The sequence below is a fragment of the Sesamum indicum genome, linkage group LG5, assembly GCF_000512975.1.
Source record: "Sesamum indicum cultivar Zhongzhi No. 13 linkage group LG5, S_indicum_v1.0, whole genome shotgun sequence".
NCBI classification, from domain to species: domain Eukaryota; kingdom Viridiplantae; phylum Streptophyta; class Magnoliopsida; order Lamiales; family Pedaliaceae; genus Sesamum; species Sesamum indicum.
Genome location: NC_026149.1, coordinates 16,290,592 through 16,303,190, shown reverse-complemented (window position 1 = coordinate 16,303,190; position 12,599 = coordinate 16,290,592). Strand labels below are relative to the sequence as shown.

At 36.8% G+C, this 12,599-nt stretch overlaps 3 protein-coding genes across 3 annotated transcripts in view; 1 reads left to right on the top strand and 2 right to left on the bottom strand.

Moving 5' to 3' along the window:
• LOC110012010 (pyrophosphate--fructose 6-phosphate 1-phosphotransferase subunit beta) lies at window positions 2,680–3,550 on the bottom strand. The gene is made up of 2 exons (XM_020694033.1): window positions 3,493–3,550; window positions 2,680–3,302 (listed from the first exon to the last, which is right to left on the bottom strand). Exons 1-2 carry the CDS (start codon window positions 3,548–3,550, stop codon window positions 3,091–3,093), a joined length of 270 nt encoding a protein of 89 aa, XP_020549692.1. The 3' UTR covers window positions 2,680–3,090.
• LOC105162793 (pyrophosphate--fructose 6-phosphate 1-phosphotransferase subunit beta-like) lies at window positions 5,456–8,886 on the bottom strand. The gene is made up of 5 exons (XM_020694133.1): window positions 8,838–8,886; window positions 7,059–7,222; window positions 6,890–6,961; window positions 6,209–6,262; window positions 5,456–5,530 (listed from the first exon to the last, which is right to left on the bottom strand). The coding sequence occupies exons 1-5, from the start codon at window positions 8,884–8,886 to the stop codon at window positions 5,456–5,458; spliced, it is 414 nt and encodes a 137-aa protein (XP_020549792.1).
• LOC105162680 (pentatricopeptide repeat-containing protein At1g80270, mitochondrial) overlaps window positions 8,819–12,599 on the top strand; it is a gene marked incomplete in the record, with an annotated part of 3,979 nt that continues 198 nt past the window's right edge. The window contains 3 exon segments of the mRNA XM_011080768.2: window positions 8,819–8,979; window positions 9,999–10,584; window positions 11,290–12,599. Of these exon segments, the coding sequence (XP_011079070.1) occupies window positions 8,945–8,979; window positions 9,999–10,584; window positions 11,290–12,534 (1,866 nt within the window).

Below are 12,599 nucleotides of genomic sequence, written 5' to 3'. Positions count from 1 at the left end.
GCTTCATAAAGAATGAGGGAGTCATCACACCGGTGATGCTGCTCCATCTTTAACTTCAGCAGTATCCCATTAACACTGTGTTTCATAGCCAAAGTATTGCATGTTCAGTTTCTCTGTCGCTCGAGAAGGATATTAGTGCAGCAATGACATTGTTCCTGGAACACAAAGTGCTTGCTCTGCTGAGTTCCTGTCAGAGCCCATTGAACAAGCATAGTAATGGAAATAGTTTGCTGAACAAAAGAAGCAAATAGATTGTTCAGACTGGCATCCACATCTCTATGTTTTTTCCTACAAAACCAACCTTCCAAACACATCTCAAATAATTTCTCATTACTTTCAGGAAAGAGCTATTCGTCCTCATAGACTTGACTTGTGTGTGCCTGCTCATCTGCAAAATTAGAAATGTTTATTCACATATATGAACATGAAAAAGAAAGAGTACAACTAGGACAGAATGTGTTGATTTGCTATAAATGTACTTAAAACAACAAATAAATAGACCAGTGAACTACCTCATCCAACTCGGCAGCAACTCTTATCAACTTCTGACATCATCTCTAAAACTAAAACCTGCAAGCAACAAGGTTCAAGATAGTAAAAAGCCTTTGGGGGCCAAAGTGGAATAAGTACCTAAGAGAAACGGGGAAACTGTTCACATGCTAAGCAAGTGCAACTAGACGATAGCCACCAAAAGTATATAAATTTGCCCAAATTCATATTATAAGAAGAATTGTCCACTGACCTGCATAGGATGGTCAATAGTGTACTCATTGAACATTCCTAGACGATGTACCATCCGCAGATGGCCAAGAAAATCTTAACAAAAGTGAAGCAAAAGATTTAGGAAACTGAAAACAGAGAAGTTGAAGAAAGTCAGCATCTGAATAGATATCAGAGCCCTAAAGTTTTACCTTCATAATTTGAAACTTCAAAGCCAATGTTCCATTCTTTTTTCATTAAAAAATACAATAATAATATGGAGCATAGTAATTAGGTGAAGCTTTTAAGATATAATTATGACCTGAAACAATAATGATAAAGGGAAATAAACTATATGAAAATCACTTCTGCTCTTATAAACTGTCACCATGATAAACAAAACAGCTAAAAAGATTATCGTTCGATCTGCATAATATCGTTCGAGATTCACACATATCTCCGAGAATTGCAAGGAGAAAGATATGTCTAAATGCTATCCTGCGTTTGAATCTAATCACTAACTCTAATTCTGTAGCATAGAATTGGAAGCGGAATTAAGTGCAGTAAAGTCCTTGGTTATAAAGTCCCAGGCTCCAGCATCAGAGTGTGATTGGAGCTATTTGATGTTGGACCAACATACTGAAGAGGGCCTGCCAAAGATTTTGACACAAAACAAAAACAGGTTCAACGTTGTATAATCCATTTGCCTAGATGTTCTTGAAAGTAGTATATTCATGGAATTGATATCCATAACAGTATTTATTAGTACATTAGACTTCACTTGCTCAATGATCATGCAAAGACGAAAATAACATTGAGTTTATGACGCGTGAAAAGAGTTTTGCAGAGATCGCTCAGATACTTATACTGTTCATGACCTGTTAATGATTTGTTGATCAAATATCCTGGAATCTGATGTAACTCTATCTTGATATAAGTAGAATTTGTCAAACAAGTTTTCAGAAAAAGCCGGTTTTTCTATAAGCCTACTCCACACTTAAATTAGCCCGAGGTATATAGCATATTAAGCCAGTAGATTTACTGCATGATATACCTAGACTGATGTATCGGTTCTTTATAGCCCATTCTTCACGCATGGACAAGAATTTTTTGAAAGGAGCCCCTAGTTGGACAGAAAAATGTGTAAAATACTGCAACGCAAAAACCGGCCTCAGAAAGATAGAACTGTGTCCTAGCCAGTGCCCCAGATGGCACTTAGTAGTGAGCAGAAATGTAGGTATTCTGTAAAGAAGTTACCTTCAAGTTCCACCATTGCCTTCTTAATCACAGGCTTAAAATTTCCTGCAGAGATATAGACGTTTGGTTGGAAAAGAGAAAATAATTGGAATGTGTTGCAAAGTGGCAAGTAAAGGTCATCAAAACTTCTACTGAAATATACATGTTGTTTTCAAAATTTCAGTTTTCTTTTTTCTGCTATTTCATGTTCTTCCTTTGTATCTTCTCTTTGCTTTCTCCATTTCCAGGACGGAGAGGAGGGGTGGGCAATGACAAGGTGGTCTGAAGCAAAATGTAAAGATAAAAGAGAAAAGAGCAAGGGAATGAAGAAAGTTATTGTTTAAAGAGTTAAGAGCTGCCTCAAGACTGTCACTCTGTACTGAATTTCAGATACTGCACATGCAAATTCCAAGTCTTTGAGAACATTAAAACAACCAAACACGTGAAGGTGAGTATTTTACTTATTAATGAACAGGAAGAAATATTACTGTGTCTTCTTTCCACATCCATCAAAGATGTCAACGCTGTTCCACCTGCAGCCCATTTTTCAACTGGAGCACTCAAGTTTCCCACCTGAATCATGAACCACGAATTTAGCATTGAATCTATCAAGTGTTCCAAGAATTTCTATGTAGGAACGAATAAAGGAGGAAAGCACAAACTGAGGAAATCAGCCCAGTTTTCCCAGAATGAAGGAGTGCTCCGGCAGCATAGCCCAATGCGTAGCAGTAGTTGGCATCAAAGTTTGAAGGTAAACCACATCATCCTTCATATCTGGAAAAGAACAAGGATTTAAACCAAACTGTTATATCAGCCATTGTTCATCTCCTTACTGTTTCTGTTGGATACCCTGAGGGGAAATGGAAGCAAGATTTTCACAGTCTTATTCCATTCACTGTCTTAATCTAATTGCACTAGGTTTTTAATTCCCTGAAGAAATGAGATTGTCCACTGAACACATTTTTGTATAACCCTTGCTTCTTTCTGGACTCTAATTCAGTCTCCACCATTTCTATAAGCATTTTCTCTGTTTCTATTTTAGCAACCTAGATAATAAGAACAAATAGCATCAGCATCACCTTATTCCTTCATGCTGAATGAATCTGAACTGGAAATAATTTCAGAACAAGAGGATAAAAGAGGCAAGGATAATCATTAACTTATGTAATCAATGGATATCCATTCAACCAATAGCATGATTACCTGCACATTTCCATGTGGATCTCTTTCCAGCAGCAACTGCTCCTGAATGGCTTGTGGTAAGATTTCAAAAAGCTTGAGAGATTGGCTCCCCAGTTTCTTTTTCCACATTCCACCTTCATCAACAACATCATGTGAGAGGATTTCATTCAGCTCTGCAATCAATTGTTGCACCTGTAAGGATGGACTACAAGGTCAAGATCAGTTGGAACTTCCGTTATGATGCCTTGTAAAAGTTCGAGGAAATGTGAAAGTGAAAAGGAGCCAAAATGATCACTATAGCATAAAGAGCTTATTTTAGGACTATAAACCTCTGGGATGAAATCAATTAAGCCTTCTGGTATAAGTATAACCCCATAGTTGTAACTATTCTCAGCACGTTTACAGAAAACATCTGTGATATAATCTCTAACATTCTTCAGAGTCTGTTTCTTTGCTGCAACCTTCAGTGACAAAATAAATGGTGATTACAAACATAAAGGATGTTGAAAGATGATAATAGTTAGACGAAGAAGCTAATTAAATTTTCTCATATATGATACATGATACATGCAAATAAATATGGATGCCAACAAAAGAAGATGCTGTATATGGAGGTCTTTCTCTGTGCTCAGCAGTAACTTTCATAAAGGTATCTTTAGAACTAAGGTCCTTTCAGTTGGTCGGACACATCCATACAGGAATTATCGCAGAGAAGTGAGAGTCTGGATAAATGAAAAAACAAATATCACTAGAAGATTATAACTGTCCTTGTGGTGCCATGAAATGGACCTCTGCAAAAAAGGTGGATCCTTCATTTTGGATCAAACTGGGCAGTAGGGTGTATGCCCATCTAGGATTATATGGAAGCTCCCAAGAGAAATGTAAATTTGAACAACGTGCTTATAAAAGAAGATCTTGAGGGGAATTTACATAATTACTTGAGGTTTTGGAGTATGGCATCCAAAGCTTCCCTCCACCCAAACAAATGCATTTCAATTCCAAATAAACACAAAAGTTGGAACAAAAGAATTAGACTACCTCTTCACCAATGATAGTTATGTTAGGATGAGTCTGCAAACTGCATTCCAATGTTATGTGAGGAGCAGCTCTGCTCATAAGCCTCACAACTAAACAGGACATAAGTTAAATCAGATACAAAATGTGACAGCCTCTAAGCACCTAACAACAGAACAAGGTAGCCGTTCAAATATAGACTCACTCACTTAAAAACAGCAAATGTAGGTCACTCAAACAGCAAATGCGGACAATCTCACTATCTTGCACTTACAATGATAATATTTTCCAGTTGAGCGAGCATCTATCATAACATTCCCAATCATTTCTGCATATAACTGCAATTTCAGAATATAAACATAGTAAATATATTGAACCTTTTAAGTAAAAGAACCAATGAAAGCAGACCAAGCAAGCAAGAATGGGAGGAGGGAAGAAAGAAGTTTGAACTCATAGATTCCTACAGTGTAAAGGGGAAAAGTAAAACAGCAATTACAAATGTGATGAATGTGAAGACATCGTTATGTAATAGGTTTATCGCGGTAGATTTGTTCGTAAAACCAAAACTAGAAAGCATCTTTCACCTATTAATTCAGTCTGAGTAAAAGTGAAATGAAGATGGAAAGAAAAGAAGCATGACATAGCCAACATTCGATAAGTGAAACTTAGAGTTAGAGCTGACAGAAAAGGAGGAAATCCTAGAAATGGCGCTCATGGCCACCATGCTAGCGAAACCAAAGTCAGTTTAGTTGTTCAGACTAAGAGCACAGTAAAGTGGCAATCCCAGTATCTAAGATGAGTCCAGTCTGCTGTCGTACATGAATATTGACTTTCTTGAGGGTCAAAAACAAATAATTTATGTGAGCTTGTGAATAAAACACTGTGAACAAAAGCATGTAACCAGCATAGCTGCATTTTTATTCATTTTACAATTAGGTCTGAAGAACTTCCACAAGAAAAGACACCAGAGCAACAATGCATCAGTGACTTAATCTCTACCGAAAACATCAGTAAGCACATTAACTACTATGCTTGGACTATAGGAACTACACCACCCGCCAATTGAAAAAAGGGCCAAAACACAAATGATCCTTGCAAATTAAGGTCACCTTGCACGCTGTATCAAATCCAAAACTTGCAGGAACTTCTTTGGATTTTAGGTCACCATCAATTGTTTTAGGACATCCAATAACCCGGGTTTTCATTTTCTTTTCCCTGAAATTGTTTATTCAATGAAAATATTTAACCATAGGTGGAGTTGTAAACAAACTAAAATACCAATAAGAAGAATCTCTACCTAAAGTTCTCAGCAAGGAGACAGGCATTAGTGATCATCACCTCCGATGACAACAAGTCCATCTAAATCAAGCTTCATTGCCGTCTCTTGAGCCTGCTTGAACTGAGAGGCAATGTAAGCAGAGTCATTAGAAGAATGATTTGTTTCAATGTAATGCAACTTATATTGTTGATGCTTGTAAGGTTGGTCTCAGCAACCGAGGTCACGATTATGAACACCAAGGTGTGACGACCATGCGACAAAATTTAAGTGGTCAGCAGACCTATCCCATTGGGCAAGAAGAAGCAATTTAACTAAAAACAGTAAAAAGAGATGGAGGGAACAAAATTGAGGGGAGTGTCATCACAATAGCCAAAGTGAACCATATTTCTTCTTACAAAGAGAATTTTATGTCGCTACAGAAATCTCTCAAGTAAACGTTTAATTTATTGGCTCAAAGAATACACTGGAAGCAGAGTTTACAAAACATAAATGTGGCAAAGTCCATCTTGCTTATGAAAGTGAGGTTTAGTTCATTTGGAGGCATAATCAATTGGATGGTTCACTAAACCTGAACAAGTTACTAATATTCATTTCATATAACTCACAAGGCACTTCGTAAAATATTTGTATACATGCTGCCTTGAAGAAATTGGTAAAGGCATCCTCCAAGTTGATTGATTGCATTGAAAAACTTGAAAGAAGTTTTTCTGGCATTAGGAGATGGGGATGGATGATAAAGGTACCAAAAAGCATCTTATGGCTTAGATATAGCAAATGTATGAAATAACAATGACCTACTTGTTCAGGGGTTTCGATCTTGTCTCTCCCGCTACAGATCATGTCAAAGCCACCCTGTTACGGAAACAACATGTAATCGATAACAGTTGGAGATATATTATGTGAATGTTCAAACTAAGAAAAAAAAGAAGAAAAAGTAGAATATGCATTGCCGGTGGTGGTAACCATTTGTTGCATTAATCTATTTCTGTTACATTGTAAAACTATCTTCCAAATATTCCAAATACCAGCGCAAACTCCTTTCTCTTCTCATTTATACACATAAATAAGATTCAAATCTAAGAAAAAATTGGTGAAATACTGAAATGCTCTACTTTCTAGGAAGCTTCGACATAGATATGAGTATAAATCAGATGCAAATATCATGATGTAAAAATTTTAGTAGTACAAAGCTATGGAGATGCTTCGCTACATTGGACGAAGTAATTATCAAATAGAAAAAACCCACAACAGTAAGAAGAATACCAAGTCCTATGTTGCCTTGTTCATGAAAACGTGATCTTATAATGAGGACAAAACTTCAAGATTGATCTTTCATGGGCATGTGAGTTCTTTCCATTGAAATATTACTCATTCTACTTCATCCATGATTAAATTACCCATTGAAAACTCATTTTTGTCAAAACGGATTGAGATCCTTACCTGGTTCCTTTAAGGATAGATGTAGTTGGTGGTCAATACCACATACTTACATTTCATGATCCCTGCTGGACCACCCCGAAAACCATACAATGTGCTACCTTTTGTCTTGTCCTGTAAATAATCTAAAGACAACAAAATAATATCATGAAAACTTGAAACAAGACCATAACTAAGAATTTATGATCATGATGAGAACTAAAGAGCTCACCAAAAGTCCAGATATGACATTATGCCCACCAGGAGCCTGTCCTCCGGAAAGGACAACACCAACTTTTAATCTTTGATTCGAATCAGCTGTAGATTTCTGATCAGCAGGTACAATCTTTGCAGATGGTTGTCCAAAAAGGACTGGGAAAAGCTTTGCATTTTCATCTATTCACACCATATGAGTGAATGAGTTAAGTTTTCTCATGCAAAAATGAAGAACTCGAAGTATATATATTCAACTTTGTTATGTAAGTTCTATCTTGTACTAGCTACAAGGCTAACATCTTTTTTCCTTCCAGATTAATGCATTAAGAGATGGCCTCTAGAGGTCAGATGTAGAGAAGATCTTTCTACCTGTGGATTTTGGCAATGAATAGTAACCATCTGGCTTTCCATTAGCTAAAAGATCTCATGCTTTACATTATGAAGGATGTTGAGTTGTCCCCTAACTTTAACTTTCTTGAAACTCCGCTTCCAGATTTTTAAACTACACAAGCATGTCCATTCAATCTCCTCCGACCTAATGACTTGAATTGTCTGGACACTGTTTTTCAACACTAAGCATCCGTTATGCTTTCATTGAGTTATCGATCTCATTCATATAAATTTTGACATTTATCATGCATGTGTCTCAATTTACGCTTGCTACGGTACACCTGTACTAGCAAATAAACCAACTTGCAAGAAATAAAGACGCAAACCACCTGGATTTCCAGTGGCGGAACCAGGGGGACCGTCGAATATTTATCAATGATTGACTTATTATTGATTTATTATACGTCAAAATTATTTTTTTATAATCAAATTATCCTTTTATGTCTTCACAGGTTAATGCACGTGGGAAGATATGGTGGTTTATTCAGGTAAAAAATTCGTTTGACATGCAATAAGTCAATAATAAAATTAATCCAATGTAAATTTCAGCTTTCATTCAATATTTTTGCTAATATCAATAAATTCACTAATTTTGATTAACAGATAAACCTAATTGTAATATGGATGTAAATTCAGAAGTACTAGATATAATTTTTCAAACCACAAGAGTTTAATGTATAATTACACCAAAATTCAAAAATAATAATTATAATTATCCCTTTTTTTTAATAAAAGAATTTGGAAAACTTCTGTTCCAATTACCACCACAAATCGGAACATACCCCCTAAAATCGATACAACTCTTACATCGACAAAAATAATCGAACCCACAATCAATTAATTAAAAGTGCTCCCTAATCACTAATTGAGTCAATAAGTACTGACATACTTGTCTCCGATTGATCAGATAATATTATATTAATGTAACAATATTAAAATAAAATATAACCTTTCAATAAAATGAATTATTTTCTATAACAATTAAAAATTCAAAATGTAAAGTTAAATATATAATTTTGATATATTTATATTAATATAAAAAGAAATGAAGTTTACACTCGAAAAAGATCGTTTGTGATGCTATTGTACGATTTTTTTTGTTGTGCTGATAATAACCTTAAGTTGATTTTTTTTAAATGTGATGTGTTAGTTCTATATTTTATTTTATTTATAAAATAACTTAAAGTATAAAAAATATTTATTATATATAAGCAGAAACGACTTATCATAATGACCAATATTGTTTTAAGGAAAAGAGAAGTGATGCGAATACAAACTTCAGGTGACCTATATGTAATTATTTGAAAATTAAGGGGGCAGTCTGAAAATTAGGGCCTTTCAGGAAATTTTATATGTTTAAGACTATAACTCCACGAAAGGGTTTTAGGGTTTTAAGCCTTCTCACTCGCATTTCTCCAAGCTTTCAGTCTCTTGCTCTCGCAAACTCTTCCCATCTCTATTACTACTAATATTAGCTAGCAAAATTTAGGAATTACCCTTTCAATAATCAGCATGTGGGCACTTCGACGGACCTCGATTCATCTCAAGTAATTCATTCCTCTGTCAGTTTACGCCGGACAAGTATTTGTCCGAATGCTGATTTATGTGCTTGAAATGCTTTGTTTTAGGGTTTTTTTTTGTTCTTAGTTGATTTTATTGAGTTCCCTTTAATTTTCATGGATGGGAATATATTAGCTGTGCCATTTCGTATCTTCTATATGTGTATGTCTTGCAATTACATGTTTGTGTGCGTGTGGGAGCCTATGGCTAAAATGCTCCGTATATTTGTGTTCTGTAGCTTTTGTGAGATTTTAAGTGGTCAGTTCTGGTGACATTGTTACTTGGTGTAAATTAAGTAGAAGGAAAAAAGAAAAGAAAATTTGGAGAATAGATATCTCGTATTGTCTTGATGCTACTTGTATTATCTGTTGGTTGAGGAGTTCTCTGAATGTTTCTTAAAGGAGTTTAGCTTAAAATGGTATTGGCAGTCTATTTAATTTTCTTGCAAATCAGTTGAACTCTTCTTGGTGCCTTACTTCATTGCACTTTTGAGTGCAGCTCTTCAAGCTAGCCATCTTTTTTGTTAAATTCGTGAGAATGGCAGTGTTTCCTTTACTTAGAAAGGCTTTTTCCTGGGGGGTATCCTTATAAAACCCACTTTTAATTGGAGCAAAAAGGTGTCTTGAGCTTCAAAAGGGCGGTCTGAATATACTTTATGCACCCAAGCATCTATTTGTCTTATTTTTATTCTTTTAATGCTCACCTGCTGTCCAGAATGACACTTAGATTTTAATGCACTGCAAGAGCTGTAAGCACTGAATGTACTTCTTTAAGGCGTTCGGTGTTGATTTTTTCATGATTTGCCGAACTGTTCGCCGTTTTAATTGGTCTTTTATGCGTAATAATTTGGCATTTTTTACGTTTGTCATATTTTAATTGTCTGTACTGACTCTGGCTGCTTCTATTGTTATTGTTATATTTGTTTCTCTCGGATGTAGTTGAAAATTTAGCATTCACTATTCTTGACCTCTTGTCATAATTGTGATATGTATTCTTTTTCTTTCAGGAATCGAGGATTAAGTTCCGGAACCATTGGAATCAGCTGTATGAAGTCAGAGATTGCAAGAAGCTGTTTGGAAAATCACAATGCTGGAGTTGTTGAACCTCAAGGAAAATTGTTGGATGAATCTTTATATTTGACAAGATTTTACAACACATCATCTAGTTATTCAAAGTCATACGCAGGAGCTCGAACCTTTTCTTCACAGGCGGATGCTAAGAGCAGCAGAGAGGGAGATGATGACTTGGAGGATGCTTTCTCTGAGCTCGAAACTCCACTTGATGCGGTTCAAGGAGCTGCTTCTGGCGATGAGATCGATGATGAATCAGATCTCTCTGAAGGTGAGGGTGTTGCTGATGATATGCAAAATGAGTTGGGGAAGGTGGGAACTGATACTGATGTTGGAGAGAAAAGATCTCCAAAAGGTAAAGCTATTTCAGCATTGACTAAGGCTATACTTGCTGCCCCCCTTTCATCGGTCAGCAAGGCTTTGGATAAATGGGTTGAAGAAGGAAATGAAGTGACCCAAACAGAAGTATCATTAACTATGCTTCATCTACGGAAGCGGCGCATGTTCGTTAAGGCCTTGCAGGTATGTAGACTAATTCTTTTGTATATCAAGTCAATTTCACTTCATAATCTCATCTAGGATTTTTGCTATCTTTGTGTACTTTAGACCCAACAAACCGCAAGAATGATTGTGTTGGACTTTAGGCCTCTTATGTATAAGAAAATGAGGAAGAGAAGCTGTTACTGTGTAGTCAATCAAAAGCCTCTGTAGGGGCATGTGAGCTATGTGCTGTCTTTGTTAGAATCAAATCCATTTGGTTTCCCGTCTTCTGGAGCAGCTACTATGAAGGCAGTCAGATTATTCAGTTTCCAAATGACTGAGTTCTCAGACTAAGATGTTTCCACCTTTCCCATCTTCTATTGAAGTCTGGAAGTATTTATCATTGTTGTGATAATTTATTTCTTGCTTCATTTGGAAGTTTGTTAACTTGACATGCTTTGCATTATATTGCAATTACCCTCACTACATGAAGTGTTTCGTCGATCTCTCAATACTGACCAGCCTAATTCGACGAAAGACAAAAAAAGATTTGAATGCTCTGCTTTCCTCGGGGAGATGAGGCGATAAGTAAATAGTTAGCTTGCTTTCAACGCCAAGTTCATAAGCTTCTTTTTGCATAGATGTCATATTAGTTATCTTAACTTTTGCTGGTTGTTCAGTGCCTGCATTGTCATCGGATCTAGGTGATTCGTACGGGCGCTCACTTTTTAACTTAATGTTTTTCAGTTGTCAGAATGGTTGGAGTCGACAAAGCACATTGAGTTTCATGAGACTTATTATGCTTCTCGTGTGGACCTAATTTCCAAAGTGCGTGGTATCTTTAAGGCAGAGGAGTACATTCAGAAGATTCCTGAATCTTGTAGAGGTGAAATAGTCTATCGTACCCTATTGGCAAATTGTGTCTCTGCCACCAATGTGAGGAAATCTGAGGAGGTCTTCAATAAAATGAAGAGTTTATTCCCTGTGACGTGCTTTTCTTGCAACCAGTTGCTGCTTCTCTACAAGAGGACCGACAAGAAGAAAATTGCTGATGTTTTGTTGCTAATGGAGAAAGAGAATATCAAGCCATCCATTTTTACTTACCAGATTTTGATTGATGTTAAAGGGCAGTCTAACGACATTGGTGGCATGGAACAAATTGTTGAGACAATGAAGTCTGAAGGGGTCGAACCTAATATTCAAATTCAGGCAAGCTTGGCTCGGCACTACACTGCTGCGGGGCTAAAAGATAAAGCTGAGGCAATTTTGAAAGAAATGGAAGGAGACGATATAACAAAAAATCGATGGGTGTGTCGAGTGCTGCTTCCCATATATGCTTCCCTCGGAAGGGATGATGAAGTTGAGAGAATCTGGAAAGTATGTGAATCTAATCCATTCATGGAAGAGTGCATGGCTGCTATTGGAGCTTGGGGCAAACTTAAGAGAATTGAAGAAGCCGAGGCAGCTTTTGATAAAATGGTGAAAAAAGTGAAGAGGCCCTCCTCAAAGCATTTTGCTCTTCTACTAAACGTATATGCAAATCACAAAATGTTAGCCAAAGGGAAGGATCTCGTTAAGCGACTGGCAGAGAGTAGTAGCACTGTCGGGCCATTGACTTGGGATGCACTTGTGAAGCTTTACGTCGGGGCTGGGGAAGTGGAAAAAGCAGATTCTATACTCGACAAGGCTCTTAAACAAAAACGTGGGAAACCACTTTTTAATTCCTATTTTGTAATCTTGGATCAATATGCAAAGAGAGGGGATATACACAATGCTGAGAAGATATTCCTTAGGATGAGAGACGCAGGATATGTCTCACGGGTGCGGCCATACCAAGCACTTCTCGCTGCCTACATAAATGCCAAAGCCCCAGCTTATGGGTTCAGGGAGAGAATGAAGGCAGACAGCGTCATTCCAAATAAAGCGATGAATGATCTTTTGGATCGAGCAGATGCATTTAGAAAGTCGGCAGTGGCTGAGTTGCTGGAATAAAGGGAACTGAATGGTTCTGGGGTCACTTGGATCTGTGCTTGAGTGCAATCTAAGGTAGCTAGGTA

Coding starts and splice junctions, on each gene's coding strand:
- LOC110012010 (XM_020694033.1), bottom strand. CDS start 3,550: ATGTTAGAGATTATATCACAGATGTTTTCTGTAAACGTGCTGAGAATA. Junction 3,303..3,492: donor GCTGAGAATAGTTACAACTA/TGGGGTTATACT, acceptor TACAGGTGCAAC/AATTGATTGCAGAGCTGAAT.
- LOC105162793 (XM_020694133.1), bottom strand. CDS start 8,886: ATGGGAAGAGTTTGCGAGAGCAAGAGACTGAAAGCTTGGAGAAATGCG. Junction 7,223..8,837: donor GAAAGCTTGGAGAAATGCGA/GTGAGAAGGCTT, acceptor TGGTGTGAATAG/ATGAAAATGCAAAGCTTTTC. Junction 5,531..6,208: donor AGATCGAAACCCCTGAACAA/GTAGGTCATTGT, acceptor ATTGCCTCTCAG/TTCAAGCAGGCTCAAGAGAC.